This window comes from Emys orbicularis, chromosome 4, assembly GCF_028017835.1.
Source record: "Emys orbicularis isolate rEmyOrb1 chromosome 4, rEmyOrb1.hap1, whole genome shotgun sequence".
Lineage (NCBI taxonomy): Eukaryota > Metazoa > Chordata > Testudines > Emydidae > Emys > Emys orbicularis.
The window spans coordinates 136,203,304-136,231,195 of record NC_088686.1 but is presented as its reverse complement, the minus strand read 5'-3'; the positions used below and the strand labels follow the sequence as shown (position 1 = coordinate 136,231,195).

Sequence of the window (27,892 nt, the reverse complement as noted above, 5' to 3'; positions counted from 1 at the left end):
CTGCTTGGCTGGGCACAGGAGGGAGAACTGATTCTTGTCCCTTCACTTTCAGTCTTGTTCAGAATCGAAAGTTGGCCTTTGGCTTTGGCCCTCTTCCAGCTGGGAGGCTCCTGCTGGCACCTAGGAGGTGGCTGGTTCAGGAGAAAAGAGAAGCTCTGTAAGGTGTATAATGCAGGGTGGTGTAGGTGGCCTGGCTTCTTATCAGCTGTAGAATTGTACTGCCCTCTGGTGTTAGCATGTCCCGTTTAGGCACTGAAACAAAGAGCCAGATTTTCATGTGCTCAGTGCTTGGCTCTTCTGAAAATCTGACCCCAGTTGTGTCTGCTGAGCCCTAGAAAATCTGGTCCTAGGAATCCCTGTCTAACTTTAAAAAAGACACTTCCTCGCCTCACTTGAAGTTAAAGAGAAACACTGGGGGCCATTCTCCTTCACCTTACACCTTGTGTAAATCATTCAGACTCACGCACAGTGGGCAAACGATGCAAGCAAAGCAGCCTGCCAGCAGTTTATACTGACTTTCTGCTCACTTAGCCCTGGTGTAAGTGACCACGCATGGTGCAGGGAAATGGAGAATCAGACCCATTCTCTTCTTAAATTTTTACACAAATAATAGTATTTTGCCCACCTAGAACACCTTCCTTCTCAGGTCCTCACAGCACTTTTGAGAGTATTGAAGGAATCCTCTCGACTTCTCTGGGCACAGGTCTGTACTATTATCCCCACTTTACAGATGGGGAAACTGAGGCACAAGGCGGGGAAGTGACTTGCCCACAGTCAGACAGACAAGTTGACACTTGAGTTTTAACCTTGAATAAATTGATTGCTAATTATCTCACAGCAATTAATATATGTCTGCACAGACTAGTTTGAATGCTCCCCAAATACATGTTCCAGAATTGCAAATGTTTGTTTACCGCAGAGTTTGTTATCAGCCTGTAACAAAAGTTTAGGGCAGTGATACTCAGACCTCAGTAGTTCAGGAGCCAAATTAGCAATCAACATTACCCAAAAGAGCCACAGTTGTGTGAATGATGGGGAAATATATATATTATCCTCACAGCAAATAACTTAGTGCAAGTCAATAACTCAATTGGTTAATAACATAGTAAAAGCATCCTGACTCGTTAATAACTTAGATTGACTAATAATTCAATCACACAGTGTTTTAACATCATGTGCTGCAAAGAGCCACGGGAGACCCATTAAAGAATCACCTGCGGCTTGCAAGCTTCAGTCTGAGTCTCACTGGTTTAGGGAGGGTCCAGACTGGCCTTCACAAAGGTCTTAGCTGCCTTGATTGACTCAAAGGAACAAACTCGAGGCCAGTGCACAGATGAAGGTTAAGACAGAGAGCCCAGGAGGCCCAGTGGTCAGCTCTTTGCTTTAGCAGCCAAACCACCCCTTCTCATTTACTTACAAAACGAGGTAGGAGAAATAAACCTGGGTCCAAATTTTCAAAAGTGGCCACCTTGGGAGACTTAGGACCTGATTTTCAGCGGCTCTGAGCTCCCACAAGGGGATCATGTTATTAAACATCGTATGACAGGGTCCATTTTCAAAGGAGCTCAGCTTCCATTTAGACACCCAAAAGCAGAGGCCATGGTTCTCAATGGGAGCTGCCAGGCACTGAGCACGTCTGCAAACCTGGCCCCCTCCTTAGATGTCTACACGGGAGCTGAGCTCTCAGGAAACTTTGGCACCAATTGTGAGTGCTGGGGGCTTGAAAAGCTGGCGAATAATGCAGCCAGGCCAGGGACAGCGTTAAGGGTGCCTAGGAAACGTTCACTTTGGCATGCCCTGGCGTTGGGTGCCTGGCTTTGCAGCATTTGTGTTCTCTTCGTGAACACAGAGATTGTAATGCAATGTTTATGGTGTTGGGTTTTGTTGTTGTTGTTCTGAGAGAGAGAGAGAGAGAAAGAAAAGTGATACAGAAGAGAAATTCCATAATGTGGAACTACTTGCTGAACAATGGTAAAGTGTAGTGTCCTGGACAAAGGTCCTGATCCAAAGTCATCAGAGAAGAAAGATGGTCTGGTCTAGGAACTGGCCTCTCTGCTCAAGTACCTGTTAGCTGGCATGGCTGGCAATTGTTGCATCCCCGCTGGAGGCAGCCAGAGCCACGTAGGAACTGCCAGGGTAAAGTCAGCACCCCAGCAAGTTCCCTGGGTCTGGCAAGCTTTTGCTGCAGGGTCCCATGCACAGCCTCTAACTTCACCCCTCCCGTAGAGCAGAAAGCCTTCTTCCCTTCCCTCAACAGCAGATTCAGCACAAGTGGAGTAAACCCCCTGGCTGATCCGCTCCTTGGAGAAGTAGCCATAAAGCCCACACCCACCTAAAAACTAAACCCCAGCAGCTCTATAGTCGGTACTCGCACCCCCGCTCCGCAGGACAGGGGAGGGGAGATCAACATGTCACTTATATCACACATTCACATTCAGAAAATTTTTCCCCCTTTAGAAAAAAAAGGGGAGTGCATGGAGCATGGGGTGTTGGGGGAGGTATGGCTCTGCTTGTTTTTTAACCTTGGCAATAGCAGCAATGGAAAGTTCCTTCCTGCTTTTGGTGGATAACTTTTTGGAGATCTCAACTGTGTAGTGTGAAGTGTCTCTTCCTTCCCCACTCCTCAATGGAAAGGTGTGGGATCTTTAACAAAGATGTCCCAAGTGTTTCTCCCACATTTGAGTTCCATAGATTCTACGAGGCCAACAGCCCTCCAATCTCCAAGAGAGTTTCTGGGTTTAAAAAAACCCTGAATGTCTAATGTAAAACAAAAACAAGTAGGGGGAAAACCTTCACTGAGACACAGACACATCCATCCCAGGTGTTCCAGGGACTCAGATGAAAAACCAGGACATATGATGTATGTCTACACTGTAATATAAACCCAGGGTTAGTAGAACTTGAGTTAGCAGACGCTGGGTTTGTTAACCTAGGGCTGGAGCATCTACATTCATTGCTAACCCCAGTTTAGGAAGTGCTGAACTCTAGGTCCCAACCTGGGGCTCCAGCATCTACACTGCATTATGCGGGCCTGACTCCAACCACCCATATCCCAGACTTCCTAGCGCCATCCCAAAATGTGGCCACTCCAGTGTTGGATTAATAATTTTGCCGCCCCTAGGCCGGGAAATAATTGCCGCCCTGGCCCCGCCCTGACTCCGCCCTTTTCCCGCCCCCATTCCAACCCCCTGCCCAAAGTCCCCGCCCCAACTCCTTAGTTTAATCCTACTTCACACCGCCTCCCTGGTGACCATGGTTTAACCGTCTCCTCCCCAGTGCAGATGGTGTAACTCCCTCCAAGCGCAAATAGTTTAACCCACTCTACCCCTCCTGCCCAAGACAGAAGATTTACCCTATTCTCCCACTCCTCTCCCAAGCAGAGTGGTTTCTCCCTTTTCCAACCAGTGGAGATGATTTAACCTAACTCTCCCCCCTCCTCAGTGGAGATGGTTCACTCCACTCCATCCCTCCAGTGGAAATGGTTTATTCCTCCCTGCACGCAGATGGTCTCTCCCGCCTCTCGTGGCCCCGCCCCTCTGCCAGGCCCCGGACTCCCTCGCTTCACGACGCGGTAGGATCCCGGCTGAGGATTGGCCGAGCCGGAGGCCGTGGAGCCAGGAAGCCAATGGCCGGGGTTTGCCCTCCCGGATCCAAAATGGCGGCGCCGGAGCCTGGCAGCGGGGCCTCCGGAGGAAGGAGGTGAAGCGGCCTCGGCCCGCGGCTCCGGGACTTGCCGCCCCTGCTCGTCCCCCCCGGAGCCGGCCGGGGCCCGGCCCCAGCCTCAGCCATGGCCGCTGAGAGCAGCAAGCAGTTCTGGAAGCGGAGCGCTAAGCTGCCGGGGAGGTGAGTGCGGCTCGGGGCACCTGGACCCCGGGCTCGGTCCCGGCTAATCGGTGACGCCCCCCAGGCTCGGTCCCGGCTAATCGGTGACAACCCCCCCCCCCCGGGCTCGGTCCCGGCTAATCGGTAACACCCCCCCCCGGGCTCGGTCCCGGCTAATCGGTGACACCCCCTAGGCTCGGTCCCAGCACCAGTTAATCGGTGACATCCTCAGAGGAGTGGGCTACACACATTCCTTCCTCCTGCCCTTTCATTGATTATTGATACCGACTAAGTGGTGATCTCCTAGCCCGGGCAGGGGGCCACCCCCCTTTTCCATCCATTCCTTGGGAGAGGTGGGGCAGGCCGGTTATTAGTGCTTTGTGGGTGCCAACCCCTCCCTCCCCCAGCTCATACATGTGTGGAGTTGGGCAGTTTTTCCAGGGAGGGAGAAGGAAGACGACCCCTCTTATATTCCTCCTGCTTGATCCCGACTAATCGATTAACTGATGTTCATCTCCAGCCTGGGCCTAAGAGGAGGGGATCTGCCTGGGAATGGGATTCACTTCCCACATCGATTTGTGGGTACCTGTAATATGTATCTCTGCCCCCATGCAACTCCTGCAAGGGAATGGGAGCCAGTGACAGAAGGGGGCGTGTAGGAGCCGGTTAACTAAACTCCTGTCCACCTGCTTTCCCCCCCACCAAGTCTCCATTCAGTGGGGGAAGCCAAGCATGAGGAGGAACAATTTGGGCTGGATATTGCGGGGTGAGGAATCAGCGAGTCCTTTCTCCTTCACGCCGCATCCGGGAGTGGGACAGGTAGGAGGCAAAGTGGAGAGGGGCTTGCTGGGCATCTAAAGGGCAACTTCAGAGCTGGGGGATATACGGTGCCCCCTCCTCCCCCCCCCGCAAATGTTGAAGCAGAAGCCCTTCATCCCCCCAAGGTCATACACTGCCCTGGAGGCTTCTCCTTGAACAGCAAGATCTCCCCTCGCCCCCAAGCAAACAGCAGAATGGGTGTCCTTGCATACCACATGAGACTGTATCACTGCACTCCCCTTAAACTCTGCTTCCATTGAGGGTTCGTCCTCAGGAAGTGTCAATAACAATCTGTGGGGGCACTTTCCCCACCTCATTTCCTCTGGCTGGGGAGCAGTAAGGTGCTGCTTCCTTTAGAGCAAGGGATGCTTACTTGGAGGGAGAAATGCACAAACCACTGCATTAAAATAGATTTATGAGAGCTGGGGGCAGGAAACCTGCCCTGGAGAGTGGCTCCTCCCATGTGGTTTCGAGAGGAAGGTTCCCATAGAAAAACAAAGCAAATCCCCAGGAGAAAGGGAAAAGGCTGGGGAGTTTCACCCACCTCCCTGTGAGGAGTATTACAAGGTTAGGTTAAAGTCTGAGCAGTTCATATGGGCTTCACGGTTTCCACACCCCCATTAATCTCATCTTGACCCTGCAATCCCCTTCTGGTGTGCAAATGCACAGCCTTTGAAATGCTTAGCTGGCTTTAAATCCTGCTTGGCCAGTTAATTCTCTTTCTTTCTAATGCGCTCTCACTTTCACTTGCTGTCCCTGCTCAAACTCAGGTTGTTGGGACAATTCAAATCGGGGCGGGGGGGGGTGGTGTGAAGCTGCAGACATAACCCACAACTCTTCCTTTTCTTCTGGAAAATAAATTCCACAATGTGTAAGCACGTGTCTTTAAGTGTAATCTTACTATCTGGTACATTCTTTATCAGGAGTCCACATCCTGCCTGTGTAGAGGGGTGGTCTCTAAGATAACAAGTCTCTTCCATCTCTAACTGCTTTGAGCTCAACTTTTGAGAGCTTAACCAGGCAAACCGGTTTGGGGAAAGAACTACGAGCCAACCAGCCCAGACAAGAAACTCAAACTTCATAGGGCATTGGATAAACTATTCCTCTCTCCCAACAGGCCAGCGTGCTAATATTCTGTCAAATCCATCAGTGTAACGTGGGAATGTCTCTGTTCTTAAATCCTTGCTCTGAATCACCCCCATTTTGACGCTGTCACTCTTGGCAGGTCAGTGGATAGTAGAGGAGGGAAGCAGGAGATGCTAGGCTTAAGGCCTCAGGAGATTAAGGTTATTTAAGAGTTGCTTAACCAAACCTTCTGTGGTCTTTTCCTGTGTGTTTGCTGGCTCCTTCCCTTTATGCTGATCACCCTGGAAGGGACTGGAGATGGTTGGGATAAGCACTCGTGCTTTCTTCATCCATCAAATCTGTCAAATGCGCTTTTCATCTGTAGATCTTAAAGCGCTTTGTGAGTTGTATCATTCCCATTTTAGAAATTGGGGTGGGTGTTGAGGCATAATAAATTTGTTAGTCTCTAAGGTGCCACAAGTACTCCTGTTATTTTTATAAGAAAGATGAGTGACTTGCCCATCGTCACCCAGCTGGCAACATCCCAGACCGAGTCTACCAAGCCACATGGCCTCTCAGATTAGACACGCTGGTTCAACGGCACATCAGTATTAAAAGGTCACAGCTGTCAAGATAACTAAAAATCAAAAACAGATGTGAAGAAAATGTACGGGGTTTTTTTCTTGCTAATAACCATAAATGATTACAATGGGAATAATGAACCTAGTTGATTTCTTGGATTTTGTTCAGTGAAACAAGATTGGTCAGTTTCACTTGTTCTCCTGCACAAGGCTTGGTGTTCAGGTTTCCTGTGCTACAGAGAGAGGTTCTCTAGGGCCCTGGGAAGTTTGGGCCCTGTGCGTAGGGTTTTAATAATAAAGTGTGTTGTGAAGCCTAATGAGAATAAAAATGTTAAATATTTTGGGTGTCACTGACAGGCTTCTTGGTTTTTACTTTCTGCTGTGGCAGTGGCAACCCAAGCAACCTTATTCTCTATTTATAGACAGTAGACCCTGGAGACCTAATGAGGTCAAGTCCCCATTGTGTTAGGCACTGTACATGAATGTGGTGAGAGAGGCTCCACCCCAAGTAGCTTCCAACTTAAATAGACAAAGGTGGGAGAGGGAAGAGAGGCACAGAGAGATGAAGTGACCTGAGCTGCTTTGTGACCTTGGATGGTGGCAGAGATGGGAACAAAGCATAGGTCTCCTGACCTAGTGCCCTATTCACTGCACCTCTCTGTTGACTCAGAGCCTTTCACTAGTGGAGCAGAGAACAAGCAAGTGGAACTAACTAGATACAAAAAGTGGAATTGATTACACTAGTTTCACTAGCTAAACTGTTGCATTGAAAAAGTAAATGGCATCAAAAGGAAATTAAATCTGAACATTCCATGAAAACATTTGAGATCCTCCAATGAAGGGGACTTCATAATGGCCAAATCCTCCTCCCTTTTGAAGCCAATGGGAACAGGATCAGACACTAAGGACTGCGTATTATTACTTTTCAGTAGTCCCATGTTGGTTGCTAGGCTGTTCCCAGTCTTGTTCTGGATATTTTTATATCTCTGGCTCAGGCAGATTATTGATGTGAATGGTTCTTGAAGCTGATTTTTACATAGATTTTTTTTCCTATGCACCTCTACAAAAACTCCAACCACTATAAAGTTAGAGCTAACTGTAGTCATTTTCAGCAGTTCTATAAGTAGCCCAGTTAGGGGAAGTCCGCAGTGTCCTCAGCTGGTCCTTATCGGTGTTATGGCCTGGTTTACTGGCTGGGGATGGCCATCTAAGGAAACAAGTTTTTTTTGTTTTGTTTTTTGTTAAAGTGGAAGCTCATGAAATTGCCAACATACCCTAGAAATCAATCCCATTGTAGCTTTCTCTTTGGGAGTGTTTGTGTTTCTTCCTCACTCTGCTGTTTACATCATCCTATAATACAGGGACAAAAGGTTCAGCCAGTGAAACGAACAGCAGAACAAACCAAAGGAAATGCTGCTTTTGTGTCATCCTGTGGAACTCGCTGCTGCAGGAAACCAACGTCAGATACTGCAGCTAGCGTCCCAAAGGGGGCTGGGAAATACTTGACCAATGACATTTTTAGCTGTTCATATGAAAATAACCCAGGCTTGTGGGCTACGTTTTCAGAAGTGACTAGTGATCTGGGTTATCTCTGGTTTTGGGTGTCTGCCTTGAGACAGCTTAAAGGGACCTGCTTAGAAAATCAGACACCCCTGCCCCCTTAAGATATCTCCCATTGGGTGCGTGCACTCAAAAGTTTAGGTCTGTACTTCTGAGCATTAGCTGCTTGCAACCACAGCCAGCCTGAGGCGGGATTCTAGATTTGAGGGACCAGTGGTGTGTTCCCAAAGGGGACTCCAATATTCCTGTGTCAGTCTTTTCCCAGTGCCCTTCCTGTGTGTAAATGAGGACCCTCTCCCAGAAGGAACATGTGGATTCTTGGTGTCACACATGACACTGATCAGTGTACAGAGGGGCGGCTTGGTGAGCTTTGTAAAACTCGCGTTATGCTTTAAAACAACTGATTTGGCTTCTCCTGGCCTCTGAAAGAAGCTGACATGAGTCATTTGCCAGCAACATTGATCTTATTTTGCCCTGGTTAATCTGCTCGTTATGCCCACCAACACAGCCACCTCTGTTTAATGGCTGTCCTGACAGCTAGATCTTAATTAGCCAGCAAACTCCTTCCCAGCCTAATCACTATTGGGGAAATACAGCTAGTCTTTTTCGAGCGTCAGGCTGAAAGACAGGAGTTGCTGATGCAGCAAGGAAAGCCCATGCTAGGTTTGGTCACCCATTGCTTTTCCTGGGTTTAGGGCCCATTGTCGCCCTGTGCCTGTACTGCAGCTCTTCTGTTCACTCTTCTGTTTCTCCCTCCTGCCACGTTGTACCTGTGCTGCCGTCTTCCCCCTCCCCTTAGCCAGACAGTTCCCAGCACTCAGCGTGTTCTCCAGCTGCAGCCAGACTGCATTCTCCCTCCTGTACCGCAGGGCCCAGCTCTCTGTGCCACTGGCTCTACCTGGAGCCATTGGCTCCATCCGGAGCTGGTGAAAGCGACTGCAATTCCATTGACTCAGGTGGAGCTCGGTCTGCTTACACCAGCTGAGAATGGGCCCTGCTGTTAAATAAGGTACGTGACATATGTGCAGAGGGATGGGCTTTGGTTATATAGAGAACCATCCTCCAGGAATGCTTGTGCTTCTCAGAGCATTGGTGTGGAGGCAGACAGAGCAATAGGCCTGGATGTTGGCAGGAGAGTGGGCTTGGGGGCATGTATAACTAGCCTGAATCTTGGACTGAATCCCCTACTGCTCTGTGTAAATTGCCTTGGGGATCTTCAAATTGCCTGTGAAACTAGCGATATCCTCATTTTAACATCTGTGAAGGCTAGGCCTCATTGCCTAGCGGTTCAGAGCTTCATAGCATCCTTGCTGCCTTTGAATGACGGGAGTGTTAGTCTGATCCACAGGTAGAGAGCCCAAGGCACGATGGTAAAGTTACTTGCCCAAGCGTCCTTCACCAAGCTGGGATTTGAGCTCCAATCACGCCTCTCGGTGCAGTGTTTTCCTTGTAACTTTCTGCACTGCTCAGCAGTGACTGTGAGCCCAGCACCTGGTGGGGAGCTCAAACCCACATCTTTCTCTCCAAGACACGAGCATGCTACTGGCAGTAATACTTTGCCCTTTGCTACGCACTTTCATCCAAGGATTTCAAGGCATAACGAACTATGCCTCTGATGCCCCATTGATGTAGGTGACTGTTGGCCTGAATTTACAGGTGAGGGAAACTGAGGCTCATACTCACGCAATGAATCAGTGTCACGGCCGGGCATAGAACCCAGACGCCCAGTACCCCGCTCCCACCTGCCCAGCTGAGCCAGAGTGCGGCTGATCATTTACAGTGTCTTTTCTGCTCTCAGAAAGAATAAACCTTCAGCTGACTGTGGCTCTTTGATCAAAGGCTTTGAACTCTGAACCCTATTGAAGTTGCTTGCGGCTCCCAAGAACAGCTGAGGAATGTGACCCTGTCCGAGGCTGAGGCAATTATTCGCAAATCTTCTGTGGCTTTTGTTTCCCCTGCAGTATTCAACCTGTCTACGGAGCCCAGCATCCTCCTCTGGATCCCCGGCTCACCAAAAAGTAAGTGCCGCATCTCCCCGCCCCCCCTCTGGCTCTGTTTCCATTGGAGGGCTTGCTTTGCTGGGATGTTCTCTGTCCCTTCTTGGGCAGGGGCTCTCCAGACTTCCCGTACTCCCTTGAAGCCTTGCACCTGTAGGGCATCTGTTTGACTCCGGCCCACGTTCCCAGTTGATGGCTTGTGTGAAACGAGCCCATGGCCTCGCCTTAGTAGCAAGGAGTCCGCATCATAGAACTACTGTCATAGCCACCGCCTAGCAGAGAGACCAAGGATTTCTTGGGCGATGGTGACTGACCTCTCTCCCTTTGCTCTTAGAGGGGATCCCTCCCGGGCAGTGGGGAGGACCTGGCAGCTTGTGTGTGGGAACCACATCTCTGCTGCTTCCCCTGCAGTCTCTGCCCTGTAAACGGGCAGCACTTCAGCCCCTGGGACTGTCGAGTCAGCACATTTCCCCAGCACTGAAAGGGAGACTTTATCTCCTGGCTTTGGCTCCTTATCACGGTGGACTTTGACTCTTGGAGCTTGAAGGTAGTGGGAGCGCTCTCCCTGTGTCTGAAATCATCATCAGGCCAGTCTGGCCAGCATGTGAGCACAGAGCTGCTCCTGTACCTCTCCCTGGGTTGAAAGTATCCATTATTTTTCCTGTTCTTTGTATGCGGCTGGGGCAGTTGCAAACCTAGGAGCGGCCTCATGCAGCCTGGAGCTGAATCAGTTCCTCTCCTTTGCCCTGCTGGGCAGAGTAGATAGACTTGAGCACCTTCCTGATAGGAACGGTTAGCTGGAGCATTGGCCTTCCCTGTGTTGAGACTGTACCAGCTCTGTTCTGCCTTCCGGCGTTTTACTTGCCGTGGGGGTTGCGTGGAGGGATTTCTTGCGTTCCTTAGCTCATGCCTAGGAAGGAGATTGTACCATGGGATGAAGAGGCATTGGGGGGGTATACCAGAGGGCAAAGGGAAGGAAGTATTTGGAAGGGGAAGGGATTGTACCACGGGAGGAAGAGAAAAGGGTACATGGAATGGTCTTGTCTGAGGAGTAAGGAGCTTGGGGTTGGCTCTTTCTGTGGCACTTACCCTCTTTCCCTGGCTCCCAGCTTCATTAAGGAACGTTCCAAGGGCAATACGCTGCCCCTGAAGAATAAGAAGGCCTCTAGCTTTCACGAGTTTGCACGCAACACCAGTGACGCCTGGGACATCGGCGATGATGAAGACGAAGACTTCTCCTCCTCTTTCCAAACCCTGAACTCTAAAGTGGCCAAGGCCACAGCAGCCCAGGTGCTGGAGAACCACAGCAAGCTGCGCGTGAAACCTGAGCGGGCCCAGTCTGCTCTCAGCGAGATGCCAACCAACTGCAAGGTCATCAAGTCCAGCAGCGAGGCCCAACTGTCCAGATCACCTGGTAAGAGAGGCAGTGACCAATCTGTTGCTCATATGCTATCCTAGCTGTCTGGCTTTGAAGCTAGTACCCACGTGCTGTATTGGTTGACTGTGGAATTCAGCCTCCGGCTACTAATTTCAAAGCCTTGGTTTGCCCAGGTGATCCTTCATTCTATTCCAGTGCCTCAAATCCAGGCCATCTGATTCAGCTGTGTCCGAGATGCTCTGCCTGTGGCTCTTCGGGACCCCACGTGCTGCTGTTGGACTCTCTGGGCCAAATTCAGACCTTTCCTAAGTGAATAGAGCTCTGGTGGAGCTGCGCCCACTTGGAACAGGTCGGAATGTGATCCTTTGAGTCTGATGGGACGCTTTGCCTTGATCCTGGCCTGAGTGCCCAGCCAGAGCGCTCTACCTGGTGTGCTAGATTAACTCCTCTGGCTTAGGTGTCTTGCCAGGTCAGTGCTGCATCCTGGTCTGATCCCAGGCATGTGATTGCTTTATCATCAGAGGCAGCAGGGTGATGGGACACTAGATGGGGAGGGCTCTGAGTTATTACAGAGAATTCTTTCCCAGGTGTCTGCCTGGTGGGTCTTGCCCACATGCTCAGGGTCTATGTGATGGCCAGATTTGGGGTCAGGAAGGAATTTCCCCCAGGTCAGATTGGCAGAAACCTTGTGGGGGTTTTGCCTTCCTCTGCAATGTGGGGCATGGGTCTCTTGCAGGTTTAAACTAGTGTAAATGATGGATTCTCTGTAACTTGAAGTCTTTAAACCATGATTTGAGGACTTCTGAAACACAGCCAGAGGTTAGGGGTCTATTCCAGGAGTGGCTGTGGCCTGTGATTGGCGGGAGGTCAAACTAGATGATCATGATGGTCCCTTCTGGCCTTAAAGTCTATGAGGTCATGTAAATGTGTCCTTCCATGCTGCCAGTGGACCTAGAAACACCCGACTAAATACTCACCATGTGAAAAGGAGCCGGCAGATGAGTCCAGCCACCAGGTGGCATCAGAGGCCACGTAATGTCTCCATTTCTGCTCCAGCTCTGACTGAAGTAGGCTAAAGGAGGCAAGGTGGGGTAACCTTCAAGGTCAGCTTCCCTGGGACTCCCAAGCACCCTCACTCTCTGAGATGTGGTGGAGTGCGGGGCGAGCAGGCATGCTGAATGCGAAAGGGAGGAAGGAAGGCAGGCAAGGACGAACATTGGGAGTGAGAGGAAAGGGTCGATCAGGAGGAAGTGATGGAAGAACAGCTGCAGGGAGCTGGCCTTGTTCCATCCTGGCTGCTGGGTTTGCAGCCAGGCCCTCCTGGCATCCCATCCCTGCACTGTGACTTCCTCAGGCTGGATCAGTGGTTCATAGTATGAAAGTGTGAGAGCCGCTACTGCAAAGCGGGGATGCCTGGCTCCCCGACAGTGGGAGTGTGGATGTGGTACAGGGTGGGGGAAAGCCAGTGAGGTGGTCATTGGAATGATGGGAGACTTAGCAGTTGTGGGGGGGGGGGGGGGCAAACAATGTAATTAGTTTAAAGAGAGAGCTGGACAAATGTATGAGTGGGATGGTAGGGCTGGGTTGCTCGTCATGGCAGAGTGCAGGGCTTGGCAGCCCTGGGGTCTCCTTTTGGTTTGTCTTATGTTTCCAAAAATCTCATGCTTCAGGGTGTCCGTCACTTGCAGGGGTCAGGAAGGGAAGTTTCCCCCCAACATATTCTGGTTTTGTTTTGTTTTGTTTTTTGTCTCCTTCCTGTGAAATATCAGATTTGGCCAGGGCTGAAGATGGGACACCGGATGGGGAGGGCCAGGACTCTGGGGTGGCACCAAGCATTCTCTTTCTTAAGTGTTTGGCTGGCTGGTTCTTACTCACATGCTCAGGGTCTAACTGATCACCATATGGGGGTGAGAAGGAATTTTCTAGCAGGTCAGATCGGCAGTGACCATGGGGGGCCGGGGGGGGGGGGGGAAGGTTCACCTTCTTCTGTGGCATGTGAGGGCGGGTCACTTGCCAGTATTATCTGGGTATCTCTCACGTATTCAGTTCCCTGCCATTGCGGGGGCTTCAGGCACTGGTGCACCTCCATCCCTCCTATTCTCTGCCTGTGGAATAGAACAGTCCAGTCTCCTGTGGGCTGCGCCCCTTTGGTCTAGTTTCAGTAGTGGGGTTTAGTGTGTGGGAGCTGGGGGCAGAGGGGTGGCGTGTCCCTTACAGGAGGTCAGACTGGGTGATCTGGTGGGCCCTTCTGGCCTAAAACTCTCCGATTCTAAGGGTGGGGATCTCGGCAGGTGGTTGGGTGCACTCAGAATGTGATCTGGTCTCTTTTCTCGACCAATAAACTTTTCCAAGCATTTTCCAGTGACTAGAGAGCAGCTTGAACCTTGGGGGACTCTCCTTTGTTTGGGGGCTCCTGAGAGGCTTCCGTTCCATGTGAGGATCCCAAAGCACTTGTACAAATGTGAGGGAATGAATTCTGAGGGAGGGATTTATCCCCATTACGCAGGTGGGGAAACCGAGGCACAGATCAGTAGAAGAATGAGTAGAACCTAGATCTCCTAGCCCCACTCCTGTGCTTTAACTGCTACTGCACACTGCCACACCACCACACACCCCGCTCACAGCATGTCTGAACTCTCTGAACCCTCTTCCAGAGGATGCCTGCGTGCGGAACGCCCTGCACAAACAGCAGTCCCTCCCACTCAGACCCATCATTCCACTTGTCGCCCGCATCTCCGACCAGAACGCGTCGGGGGCTCCCCCAATGACCGTGCGGGAGAAAACGCGCCTGGAGAAGTTCCGGCAGCTCCTTTCCAGTCACAACACGGACCTGGGTGAGTGCGGGACTAGTTGGGTGGGTCATGAGGGCACTTCTGTGCCAGTCAGATGTGGGACAGTGCCACTGGGCTGATGGATGGGATTGCTGAGGGGCGCTGAGCTCTGTTGAAGGCTGGTTCTGCTGGGCTGGGCTCTATACCCTTATCAGCTGCAGTCTCCTGTTGATGTTATCAGCGAGTATGATCAGGTCTCCACTTGTTCTGCACTTGTGTCCCAGGCATCAGAGACATAGAGCCTTCCTGGGGGCTCGGAGTATCCGGAGCCTGCAGGAGCAGACTGGGGTTTCCTCTCCTTTTAGGTGTAGTTCTACCTAGCCGGGCACCTCACTCGGGACGCGCCTAGGATCTAATCCATTGACACCACTGTCCGTTTGCAGATGAGCTGAGGAAATGCAGCTGGCCTGGCGTGCCCAGAGAGGTCCGGCCCGTGACGTGGCGACTCCTGTCGGTGAGTGCCGACCACTGCGGCCCGGGGTTCCTGGGGAAAGGCTGAGCAGCCTCGCGCGGAGCTAGGTGCAGCAACACCCGGCACGACGCGGTCAAATCCGCCCCGGCGCCGCAATCGGCGGGAGCCCGAGGGTGAGCGCAGCCCAGAGGTCCACGCGGGGACGTGAAAATGAACGTGCCTCGGGCTTGCTAAACGTGAATGCTCCTGTGTGCGTTGAACTAGGTCCGATCGGCTCTCAGTGCCTGGCCCCAGGGGCAGATCCATGTGTGACCATCTAGACACGGGACTGCCCAGTTCCCTGGTGGGACATGACCTTGAGTATGGAGCCGTTCCTTATGTATAAATTGCCCTTTCCTGTGCAGGCCACATTATAGGCTACCCAGCAAAGAATCCAAACTCTTCTTTGCAGGACACCTTAAAGGCGCATGGCAGAATGGAATGGAGAGCCCTGCCCTGAGGAGCCTGCGGTCTCGCCTGGGCAAATAGGATTCCAGGTGCAGAGCTCCTCAGTGCAGGAGACTCAATGGAATAAATGGGCTTTAGGGAGGGGGTCACTTGGAGGCTGCTCTGACTGTTGGGAGGAGAAAGCACAAGAACGGGAGGAGGAGACAGAGGCACCTAAGGAGCGAGGGGCCTAGGGTCAGATGACAAGGGACCTGAACTCCCAGATGGGTGGAGGGCAGGGACCTCAGCAAGGTGACGTGGTTGTACTTAACTCCAGCCACAGAAACCAGCAGCAGGGTCTGAGAGCGTCACTAGCATGCCATTGAGGTGTACACTGGTGCATGTGAATGCAGACGGTGCGCAGAGCAGTGACCCCACCAACCACATCGAGTGGCCTTGGGACAAGCCCGTAAGAGGAATCTGCAAAGATTTTTTTTTTTTTTTTGCCTGTCTCATTCGCTGCTCCTTTGTGATCTAAAATGGCCTAATTTTTCCAGCAGAGAGAGCCTCCCTGCTCAGCTTCTTCCCTTTTTTAATGACTCTATAGCACAGAATGGTTGTTTATCACACTCAGCACCACAGTACGTGATCACCTTCCAGCAGTGCCTTAAGCAGCATGGCTAACATCTGTCATGCTTAAAAATCCCTCCCCGCAGTCGCACAGGTTTCGGAGTCGGGTGGGATGTCTCAATGCTGCCAGTTCTCCAATCCACTGAGGAGTCCTGCAGCGAACCTGGGGAGACCTGATACTCCTAACCTTCAAACCCCACGCTTTCTGAGGTCGCTGATGGACACCCTGAAATGGGCACGCCCAGGCAGCGGGGAACAGCGCAGTCATTAGCAAAAGCCATGTTAAAATACAATGAAGACTCCTACCCCCTTTGCTTGTTTGGCCTCTGTGTTAAAGCCAACGAGTTTTCCCTCAGCGGCGCTCTCATCTTGCGTATGCTACATGTTCATTTTCTCCGCATCAGCCCCTTATCTCGCAGGCTCTAGCTAACACACTGGTGCTATCCAGCGCCTTCATGTACCACGTGATCTGATCTGAACGCCCATCTCAATGTAGTCTCGCCTCCTGCTTGGAGTGGAGCCCTACCTGCCGCTTCACATACTCGTCGGTATCTTCCTGTAGCTTTAAAGAGCAGTTGACAAATAGTCAGACCCAGCGCTGTCTTCAGCTATTCATGTAGAAACAAGCAATCAGATCTCATGCAGCTGGGTGTTGGCAGGTTGCCCTGGGGTCAGGCAGGAAGGATATCAGACATCATGTGCTGGGAGCTTTGAAGCCCTAGAGATCTCCCCTCCTCCAACCTTTGCATGCAGGCTGGAAGCGCTTCCTGGACAAACTGCTGCTTGGCAGGATTGCAGGGAACTGACAGTGGCTAGGGCAGGAGGGAGAGGGGAAGGGGACCTACTGTGACAGGCTGCTTTCTGCTGCAGGGCTATCTCCCTGCGAACAAGGAGCGGAGGAAGCTGACCTTACAGCGCAAGCGGGAGGAATATTTTGGCTTCATCGAGCAGTATTACGATTCCAGGAATGAAGAGCATCATCAGGACACCTACCGGCAGGTACAGGCCTTGCTCCTCCTCCTTTTGGTCCCTGCACCTAAGGGTAAGGCCCTCCTGCCACCCGGCCTCCTCTCCCACTCTCCGTCCCTTTCCCCCCCATACGACACTTCCCTTCTTCCCCGTTCTGCCTCTTGCGCTTGCTGCTGCTCTCTAGCCCGCATAGGATCACAGCAGCTAAAGCTGGGGAAAGCCATACGAGGTGGAGTCCATCTCCCCCAGTGAGGGCACGGTGTAGTGCCCCTATCCTGCCTCGTTACTGGCTGTATCAGATGTGTCAGTGGTTCTCACCGGCTGGATTTGCCACCCGATCGCTAGCTTTAAGGCGCCAGCCATTCTAGCTGCTCCCCCTCTTTCCCCAGAATTGAGCGGTGGGGGCTGGAGTTTAGACACTTCCCTCTGCCTCTCAGCAAGGTCTCTGTCCCTGGGGGTGGCTGAGAGATTCGGCCTCTTCTCTCGATCAGTGCCTTGACAGAAGAGTTGCGCTGATCTATACATGCGAATCGCAGCTCCTTCTCCTCCCCCGGCCTGACCATCGAGGTCAGCAAGTCTAACCCACTCTGCCTCTCTCCTTTTCAGATCCACATCGACATTCCCAGGACAAACCCTCTCATCCCGCTCTTCCAGCAGCCGCTAGTCCAGGAGGTGAGGCGGGACGAGTCTCTCTAGCTTCCCTGCAGTGGGGCAGGCCAAATCCTGCTGGTGACCAAGGGCTTCTAGCTGGAGACTCTTCCGTTCCACCCAGGGCATCAGGCCCATCTGGTTTTGGTGTGTGCTCCTAGGGGCACCTATTCTGTGCTGTGAGGGCCCAGTGGAGTTAATCTAGTCATCTGGATTTGGGGACTTGCCTCCACCCAGGGCCGGCCTCCCTCCTTTCTAACATGCGCTTTAGGATCAGCCTCACCTACATCTGTTTGGAGGGGGATGTAGGATGTTAATGTAGCCACCCCACCGTTCAGACACCAGCACCTCATGGGAAGGGGGATCTTGCACAAGGCTGGGTGTTTCCTCTGAGTAGAATGGGCGGGGGGTGGAGAAACCGTTGGCGTCCCAACCGGGGCCCCTTTGTGCTGAGTGTTGTAAATGATAGTGCCTGCTCCCAAGAGCCTACCATGAAAATAGACAAGACAACGGGGGAAACTGAGGCACAGAGCGGGGAAGTAACTTGCCCAAGGTCACAGCAGGTTATTGGCAGAGCTGGGATTAGAACCCCGGTTTCTTACGTCCCAATCCAGTGCTCTATCCATGTGACCACAAACACGTTCATTGTACCTTCAGTTCGGTGTTCTGGCTGTTGGATGACACATCCAGTCCCTTTTGCTGTGTGGTTGGTGTGGGCTCTTCTTTCGAAGGAACAAAACCACAACTGGACTCTGTCGTGCTTTGAAAGAATCATAGGCTAACCTGGGCCAAGCCCCTGTGATTCCAGAATAAGTGTGTGCAGGTGGAGGGTTATAGCAGTAATACTGTATTGGTACAGTTCTGTGGGTAAATGTCCCTGCGTAGACCAGTCCTAATGTGTCCTGCAACTTATCAGCAAAGTTCCTTTAAACCTTTTGGAGCCCTCTTTTAAAGGCTAAAGATCTGCTCTAGGGACTCTGGCCAGGAGCTCCAATTATGAAGGGCACAAATATAGTTGGCTAAAGGTAACTCAGAGTTGGTCAAAAATCTGAAGTTCTATTTGAAACCAGCCCAAGGCCATCATGCCAGAGTAGGCTGCATTAAAGCCTGGCCATCAAAGTTGGATGTGCAAGGCTTTTCCCTGTGGGAGCTGGCATGAGGATCCCAGCCTCTGTTGTATGAGACCCAGAAGGTTTAGCGGGGTTGCTAGGGTGTACAAGCAGCTTGATAAGATGGAACTGAACTGATCTGCACTTCGGGCAGAGTTCTTGGTCCGCCAGTTTCCTGAGAGGACCCACTAGAGTATGTTGTAGGAGGAGCTCAAGGACTTTCACATAGGCAGAGCTCTGCCAGGGCACCGGGAACCTGACATCTCTCTTCCCACTAGAGTCTCTCAGATCACAGGCTATTGACATGCCAGAAGAGGGCATGGGATTCTGGAGCCAAGGCACAGGGATACTTCAGAAGAAGCCTATATGCAGTCAATCCCAGCATGCTCTGTAACCCACTGGGAAATCAGAAAAGCCCTGGGGTGCCCTACTTGTAGAACTATTTTGGGGTCCATAACAAGGATGTGCTACTGCAGCAAAGAGACACAGCAGCCTGGCGTCTAACTTGGATGTTCCACAGCTGGAAACTGGCTTAGTCGGGAGCTGTCTAACAGTGCTGCGAGTTAAAGGGCTCAGGCTTGTGCGTGGATGAACGTCTTGGGTGACCCACTCTGGCAATTTTCAGCACAGTCAGACAGCTCTGGTAATACAGTAAAAACTCGACTTGGCCTTTGGAAGGGCCTGACACCACATCCAGGGCTGCATCTGGATCTTAGAAACTCAGGCTCCATGTTCACTCACCAAGGAAACTAACGCTAATGTTTGGGGAGGTATGGGCTGGGCTGAGAGGGGGATCTGTGCTTCATATACACCCAAGGGAGTCCTGGTTCTTTAGCTTGCTTACTTTTTATCCTATCAGTGTTGCTGCTAGGAATGGCTCTGCCAAACCATGATAGCTCCCCCCCGCCACGCCCCATCTGCCTATCATGCATGCTTCTCTGCCTCTCCTCTGGGCCTGGCTAACACAGGTGTCTGGCTTTCCTCCTTGCTTTTCATAGATCTTTGAAAGAATCCTGTTTATCTGGGCCATCCGACACCCAGCCAGTGGCTACGTCCAGGGGATTAATGACCTGGTCACTCCATTCTTTGTTGTGTTCCTCTCCGAACATGTTGGTAAGTGACATCTGAGGCTCAGAACATGCAATTGCCTCTTGAGGTGGTGCTGCAGTGGTTCTGAATTGTTAGGATGAGACAAGCTAATCTTGCTGGAGAGGATCTCTTTGCTATTCAACTGCTGCACAAAGCTAGAGCTGCACCTTACCCTTCCTGCCACGTCTCTCCTCCTTTTGGATTGGCTTTAGTCCCCTAACGTACAGGGCTCAGCAGAGGCGAAAGTGCCAAGGGTGTATTTACATTTGAATGCGCTTAATCCGGCTGTCTTTTTCCACATAGTGGAGCCTTTTATTGGTTTTGAGGCTTTGCTTAAACCCATAACTGAATTTTTCTTGCTCTCCTGGCTGGAATTGCGAGCTGGCACTCACTCAGTGCCCGCACACGTGAGCTATAAAGGGACCCTGTTTAAATTAAAAAATTAAAATTAAAATAAGATTGTTGCTCTGTGTTACTAATGCAGCCACAGCTGATTCAACCGGAGAGCTTTTAAAACATGAATTGACGTCTCCCACTTCTGCTGGTCTGCCCCTTTGAAGTTTTCACCTTATTAGCTGGTCAGTTTCACTACTGGCTGATCTGCACTTGAAGTGTCAGTTCTCTAGTCTCTGCTGTCTTGTTTGGGTTCACTGCATCGCAGGAGAATGTTTAAAGTCAAACTGCTCCTTGCCCCACAAAAGCTTTCATTGCTGCTTTTTAAACATAGGGGTTTAGAAAACCTTTATTAGGAACAGGATGGCTAGTCTGTCATGAGGTTAAATGTATCTTCAAACTTCCGTGAAGGGCCTAATACGAAGTACCCTGAAGTCAATGGAAAGACTCCCTCTGACTTCACTGGGCTTTGGATCAGTCCCTGCGATGACAGTGTCTGATTCCAAGGGCCTGATCCTGTGAGGGGCTAAGTCCTTCCCACTTGCATTCAGTGGGATCTGAGGGTGCTCAGCATCATTCAGGATTGTGCTCTGCGTAAGGGTCTGGGGAAGCAATGGCACGAAGCCTAAAGGGGCTTGCTGTTTTTTGCCCTAGTGATTTTCCTTTTCAATAGAAGTATCCACAAAAGGAACAAACTTGTGTCCTGGAAGCGACTGAGAGCAGGCCCCTGGCTAGTCTGTACCTTACTGCTCTATAGGTGCTATTATAGTGACATCATGGTGCATGACGGCCCCAAGCCCCCGCTGTGTCTGATCGGCTGGGTTAGAGGCAGAGCTGTGCAGGCCGAGTGAATTACCTAGCTGAGTGCAGGACTAGTCTGAAACTTCTGGTACACTGTGTCCATCGCTGGTGGGTAATGGGGCTGGTCTCTTACGGTTGAAAATGCCATAGGGCCTCATGCTGTGTGTCCACATACGCCCACACAGTATGGAGTCTGCTGTAACAGACATGCTAGTATGAATGTCTGTCTGTTTCACAGGGTGACAGGCCCTGATTGGGTTTCACTCCTGTTAGCCCTTAAGATCAAAGCCTTCTCACTGAACAGCTCCCTCCTGCTAGAAGCTGCTCCTGAAACATGGGAAAGAGCAAAATCTTTGGCTTGTGCGAGATTAGCCCTTTCACTGAGTTGGTTCCTGGGGCACAGCAGCTTAATGCTTCAGCCTTTCATCTCTGGAGACCTGGGTTCAAATCCAGTTTGGATCACAAGTGAAATGAGCGTTGTGCCTGGTCTACACTACGACTTTAATTCGGATTTAGCTGCTTTAATTCGAATTAACGCTTGACCCGTCCACACAACGAAGCCATTTAATTCGAATTAAAGAGCCCTTTAATTCGATTTCTGTACTCCTCCTCGACGAGAGGAGTAGCGTCAAAATCGGTATTGTTAATCCGAATTAAGGTTAGTGTGGCCGCAATTCGATGTTATTGGCAATTAGATGTTATTGGCTACCCACAATGCAACGCTCTGGAAATCGATGCTACTACGGTAGCTTGGACGCACACCACCGAATTAATGGTGCCTAGTGTGGCCGAATACATTCGAATTTATAAAATCGGTTTCCTAAATTCGAATTATATAAATTCGGATTAATCCTGTAGTGTAGACATACCCTTAGTCTCTTAAGGGGATAGCTGTCCAGTGCTCTGACTCGGTGGCAAGCTTTTGCTCAACAAAGGCCTGGGGCAGGATGAGCAGCTTGTGCTGCACGTCTCCAGAGATCGACAGTCCAGAGAGGTGGGAGAACCCTGCACGGTGTCTGGATAGCACTGTGCAGCAGTGTATTTAGCCCCAAGTTCACCTCCTTAGTGCTCGCTTGGTGGTGTGGAGCCGGGGCTGTTCCCTAGGGCAGCAGCCCTTGCTGGCAGGTACCAGAGCAGGTGACTCCTGGAAATGTCAGTTCTGGAGGCTCTCTTGCTCTGTCAATCATTAACCCCTGTGATCCCGAGGATCAGGAAGGGCTGGGGTAGTACCTGGGCTTTTGCAACAGGAGTGCATGAAGAGGCTCCACTCCGATCATTCAGCTTTGCATAGGGTATAACGTGGAGAGACTCATGCCTGTTATACAGAGGTCCCCCGGGGTGGATTTTCATTGTAAGGAGACGTACCCCTCCAGGGGCAACTCTTCCTTGTGTCCTGTGGCTTGCGCTCTTTAAAGGCGCGTCTCGTGGGGTATCGTCCCCAGGAAGTACGTGCCTTCACTCTCCAGGATAGGTGCAGCACAGCCCCAAAGAGCCACCCACGCCGGGGGGCCCTCCTGCGGTCCTACACCCTCTGACATATATTGGCATATACCCACAGCGTTGTATCAGCCCCACTTCGGGGAGTGTGTTCCGGGGCCAAAGCTGGTTCAGTGTGGTTACCCAGAAGCGGCCATTGCAGGGGAGGGAGGGCGGAGACTAATTCCAGCCAATAGTCTTTCAGCCATTTACAGACTTTATGCCCATTAGGTCCATCTGTGAAAAGGACGTATGGCGGACTGGCCATACCCTTTGCTGGCTTGCCAGGCCCGAGCGTCTAGCATGCCTGTGGATAGCAGATGAATCATAGTGGTAGCAGAGGAGACCTGACCGGGGTAGTTACTGGAGGGTGGCACTCGACCATCAGAGCGGTAACCTCTCAGACCCACCACTTGCTTTCACACCTCTGCAGACATCTGGGGGGGGGGGGGGGGGTGTTCTTGGCAAGTGGATGAGCCAGCAATGGACGGTCTCCTCCAGTGGTGGATCTGGCAGGTGGTTTGAAAGGAAAAGGATTGCGGTAGAGTCTGTTGTGTTCATTTTGATGGAGTAAATGAGACCCAAAGAGTCATCCCAACAGGTCCCCGGAGCCCTATTGTAAGGAATGCGATTTGGTAACTTCTGAGGATACAGCAATGGGAAGGAGGCAATTAGCTTATCTAGTCCTTTGTCAGTCCCCAGCCAGTGCAAGATTGTCTCTTTATAATTAAGCTTGGCAGAATTCAATTAAGTTCAGTGGATAATATCAATATTCATTTTTAAGCATTTTTTTTTTTCAATGTTCACAGTCGTCGGAAACTTTGGGGTGGGGAGATCAGGCAGTGGAGAGGGAATTGGACAATAATGCAATGACGGTAGATGCTGAGATCCAAACCGTTAACGCTTTATAACCATTTAAACACAAATGTCAACATTACGGGTCAAAATATACAAAGGAAATCAGCTTAAATCAAACTCTACTAAATTCTCTGCAGCATTTTCCCATCTGTAAACTTCGATTATCGATGGGAAGATTTTTTTCATCGGTTTAGGCATGTACAATGAAATTGACACCGATTATTTCCTGATTAAAAAGCTCATCTTCCAAACCTATTGGTCCAAGTTCGTGTTCCGTTATGGTGCTCCCCTCACTTACCCTGGGGCTTGTACCTCAGCCTAACAGATCTCCTTGGGAAGCGCTTCCTCTTTCACTTCATCCCATTATTCCTACCCACCGTGGACCATCTGAAACCATTGTTCCCTCTGTTCAGCTCCTTCTCCTACTCAGACAACTGTCTGCCCCACCACAGTCCCTGTGTGTGGTTGGCTCTTAGAAGTCACTCAGTATGTGCAGCCTAAAAGAACCGTTTTTTCCCTCCCCGCATCATACTCCACTGCAAGTTCATCTAGTTGGCTGCCCACCATCCTCTCTAGATCTCTGACTTGAGCGCTTTCCAAATGTCTCCCTCCCCTGACGGCAGAGCCTGCAGCCAACTGAGTCAGCAGGACCAAAGCAGCTCTCAGGGGTGGTGTAGGGAAATAATTGCTATGCTGGAGGTGGGAGTTAACTGTTCAGCACAAGTCCAAGCTGACAACAGAGCCTTTTACTGTTAGACTTACTAGTTTCTCCTTTAGCATCCCCCGACAATGATAGATTAACCCAGCTTGGAAGGTTACTGGGACTCGTTAACCTTCCTCACGCCTCGGCAGGTATTGTATTCCAAGCCAATGCAGCAGCAGCAGCTTTCATACAGGTCAATTACAACCTCTCCCCTTAACTGATCAGCTGGTCAATACGTGTCTCTGGCTGATCGGCTTCTCTGTCGCAATCGATAAAAGGGCCAGGCCAAGAGTTAAAACAAGCAGCAGCCAGAACCATCTCTCCAAGGGGCTTGTCTGGGCTCAGACCAACTGGAGGGGGTGGGCTCTGGGAGAAGCCATGCATGGAGGTTTTGGTTACATGACCTCATAAAAGACACAGGGAGGGCACTGTCTACTCCCTCAATGGCTTCGGTATCAAACGTGCTCAGTTCACAAGCTCAAAGCCAGCAGCTTCCTTCCTCTGAGGCTGTCACTAGCAATAAACGCTCTGCAGCCATAACTTGGCTCACTTCGTTGGCCACGGGTGAGGCGGGGCCTAATTCACCTTGCTCTGGGAGGCAGGGTGGTCTAGTGGTTAGAACGGGGAGTCAGGAGACACGATTCCCTGTGTGACCTTCGCTGGTCACTCGCTGCAGGGTTTTCCTCCCATCTCTGAAATAGGGACCTACTGCAGGAACACTCCTTGGGCAAAAGGCTCTGTCAGTGCGCAGTGGGGGTCTGCTGCCTGGCTTGACACTTGTCCAGCAGTGAAATGAACAGATCAGGGAGTAAGAAGGTGCTGTTTTGACAAGGCACTAGCCAATAGCTACCCTCAAAGGCTTTTACATGTGATCGAAAGAAACCCCTCCACTATGGGCTCGGGCCTCCTTAGCCTGGGGTTGTTTCGAAAGCTAGAAATGCCATGTCCTGGTTGGGGGTCCCGGGTCTGTAACACCTGGCGCTGCCTGGGAAATGAGCAGCTGCTGAGCGTGGGAGAGTCTGGGTGCGAAGCTGTCATGACTAGTAGTGGAATCTGGAGCCTGGCCTCTCTAGATGACTGGTTCTCCTCCAGGCCAGGCTGGGAATGACCTCAGTTACTGCTCTCTTCTGGCTGTGACCTTAGTGACCTGAGCTGCTGGGTCTCAGTCCATTTCCCAGCCAACAGGGACTGTTAGAACCTCCCTCCCACAGGCTCTTCCAGCAGTAGGGAGCCTAACGCTTGGATTGGCCGGAGATTGAACTCCGCTCCTTTCTAGCAGCCGTCAAGCCTTCTCCAGGCTGATACGTGCTGACACAGTGCTGTGGCGGAAGCTAGTGCTGCCTATATGGTACAGGACTTGGGTCTCCTTGGGCTGTGGCTCTGGTCCCCTTCATCAGTGCTTAGAAGCAGGTGGGGGTGTTCTCATGGTGTAGTCACTTGACGCACTATCTGCTGAGCTGTATATTTGGCTGCAGGGCTCTGGCCACATGCACCTGTCCTGGGCGATGGCCTCTCAGGTCAGTCTAGTGCAGGATTAGTCTTTTACTTCCTGCCTGGGGAGCTTCTTGGGGTCAGTTCCACGACGTCATTTCCTGCTGCCTGTTTCTTTCCCAGTGAGGTGGTGTTGGGATGGAGAACAGCCCTGTCTCTGCATTTGCTTTTCGCTGACGGTCCTCTTGTCTCCCCCTCCCCCCATGCTCACAGCTTTGAGATCTTTAGCAGGTGGGTTGCAGCTGAGTCCCTTGGTCCCATCCTTGCCTCCACAGCGGTGAGTTGGTTTGTATGTTCCCGAGATGATCTGTGTCAGCCTGCTGCACCAAACGCAGCTGCCTCAGCGAGCTGGCAGAGCCCGCGGATGCCTTGGGCCTCTGCCAGCAACAGATCGATCTATGGAGCGACTGCTGCTCCCATCTGATCCATGGCTCCAGCTGAAGAGTGCTGAGCGCTGCTTGTGTCAGCTGGTGCCTTCAGATAGAAGAGCTTGTGGGAGGCATCAAGGCTGCAGCAGCAGCTGCGCCTGCTGTTTTGCATCCTACAGGTGGGGCAGGCGTGGGCGGCTGAGCGATCAATCGGGAGATGCAAGCTGGCCTTCGAGTAACGTGCGCAGGTGGCTGCAAATGGCTGAGGAAGGAGGCAAGGATAGGTCCATGTCATTCCCAGGAATCACTGCTGCTTATCTTGTGCTCGTTGAGCTCCTCGCTGAGCACTTTACACTATGCCCTGGCCTCAGTTTACCAGCCCATAGCAAACCGACCTGAGTTAGGGTGGGTAGGGGAGAGTACAGGGGGTCGGGGGCATTGGGGTTGAATGTTCCTGCGCTTCCAGAGAACATCATGGGCTGCTTAACAACCCAAGCACCCCACAACCACATCATCCTTCCCTCCAGAGAAATGATCTCTACAGCTGCCAGCGTTGCCTTTCATTCGAAGAAGCAGCGGGGTAGGGTAATGACAGCACTGGGACTAGGGATCCATACTGCTCCTTTAAATCAGAAAGAGGTTGTAAAGGTGACTCTCTCCTTGTTGGCTGGAGCCGGTACTGGCCAGGGCACTGTACCAGCACTGCTTAATGCTCCCACTAGTTTCTGTTGTAACGGCTACGTTTCTATTTAATAACAGTAAGTTTCTAGTCCCTGGCAGTTGCTAAAGGAACCTCAGTTCTGTGCTTTCTTCTGTTTCTTTACCAAGTCTGCAAATAAGAACAATCCCTCTGAACTGTCCCTGTACGTCCCAGTTAGTGTTAACTCTGAAGCCTACTGATGGTGATTAAGACAGTACCTATTTCACAGCAACTAATAAGAGAACTATCCAGCTACTGTGAGTGGTGCTTGGCCAGAGTCCTGACTGGCCCCTGGACCTGGCTGTCAGTGTTGGCATTAGACTCAACTAGACAAATGCTCAACATAGCAGTGTGCATGTTTCAGGCTGGGCCCTTTTATCCTACAGTCTGCCTTTGCCCAAGCCATTAGTATAGTAATTCTACCATCAATGTACAGTGTACACATGTCCAATCCCTAGCAGAGCTGTGCACTGAGGAACAGGTGTAAGTATCCAGCAAGCAGCTCCCCCCAGCCCATAATACGGAGACAGCAACCTATCCTGCAGCTGAGGTGCTGATTAGAATTGGAATGATCCATCCCTTAATGGGAACGGAGAGGGGAAAGGGGTCAAAGTTCACAGGCAGGTGCTGGTGCTCCTGCCCCACTGTTAGGTGGTCTGGAATGCTAGGGTTAGTCAGTTTCATCAGCTCCTTAACCCGATCCCCTACTGCAGCCCCTGAGGGGGGGGGGAGAGGGGGGCAGTGAGATTCCAATGCCAGGAATGTTATTTTCCCCAATGGGACACCTGGCACAGCAGGGAGCTGAGCATGCTCATTCGCTCACAATGCTACCCTAGGCGCCCAGTGCTGCAGTGACGGCCACAGCCACGTTAGAGCCTCCTGCATCCCAGAGCCGACTGGCTGCCGCTCAGCTGCTGGCTCCCTTTCAGTTTCTGTCAGAGCCATATGTTGACTAGCCAGGTTCTTTATGTGGGGCCTTTTTAATGATGCTGTGGAACAGCTGTTTGCGCTGAGCGATGTGCTCCGGGGAGATGGTTTATCAAAGCTTCTGTTTGTCAGGGTAGTTGGCTCGTGCCTCCCTCCTGATTGTGCCACTTGCCTCTGAACGAGTCAGCGGTGGAAGGGGGCAGGGATCTGTGCTGTGAGTGGCAGTACTGAAGGAGGGAGCTGGACACGTGCCGCAGGCTCTCTTCCTCTACCAGCATTACCCCAAGCTTGGTACGGCACAGCCAGGCACGGTGCAAGCTTCCCCTGCCCACTTGCATTTACTGTCCTGGCTTTCCAGGGCTTCTGGCCTTGGAGGTTTCTTGTCCTGCAGGGGGAAGTCCATTGAATAATACTGAGTTCCTGTAGAGAGATACCACCTCCCTGCAAGACTAGCACTGATATGTGAACTGCGCCCTCAGTCTTGCTCCTTAATTTGTCCCTCCTGTTCTGATCTCTGATCCACCACTTCTCCCCTTTTGTCCTTCATATGCTAACTTTCAAGCGTCTCTAGTGCCTTCCTCCTTGGTCTGAGCTGAACTGTAAGCAGCCCAGGGCAGAGACTTGTTGTCCTTTTTTTTTGTTTTATTTTTGGTCTGCAAAGCATCAGCTGCTCCCAGGGTTCTATAGAAATAAAAATACAAGCGTACAGCGGGCTCACTTCTGAATCCGTGAGCTGCAGCTAGCTCTGGGGTGGGAAGGAGCAGGTGTTGGTGCACAGCGACACTGCCGAGTCTAGCTTGGGACAAGAAGCAAAGAATGCTGTATCCGACTGAAATTGA

The 27,892-nt window shown here is 51.4% G+C and overlaps 1 protein-coding gene across 1 annotated transcript in view; it reads left to right on the top strand.

Moving 5' to 3' along the window:
• Positions 1-3,766: 3,766 nt before the first annotated feature.
• The window catches only part of TBC1D22B (TBC1 domain family member 22B), a 40,087-nt gene continuing 15,961 nt past the window's right edge, over positions 3,767-27,892 (top strand). Inside the window, exons 1-8 of the mRNA XM_065404457.1 lie at positions 3,767-3,843; positions 9,809-9,865; positions 10,954-11,258; positions 13,877-14,056; positions 14,437-14,507; positions 16,392-16,520; positions 17,097-17,162; positions 19,246-19,360. Coding sequence (XP_065260529.1) covers positions 3,788-3,843; positions 9,809-9,865; positions 10,954-11,258; positions 13,877-14,056; positions 14,437-14,507; positions 16,392-16,520; positions 17,097-17,162; positions 19,246-19,360 — 979 coding nt within the window. The 5' untranslated portion in view covers positions 3,767-3,787. The remainder of the gene's footprint in view (positions 3,844-9,808; positions 9,866-10,953; positions 11,259-13,876; positions 14,057-14,436; positions 14,508-16,391; positions 16,521-17,096; positions 17,163-19,245; positions 19,361-27,892) is intronic.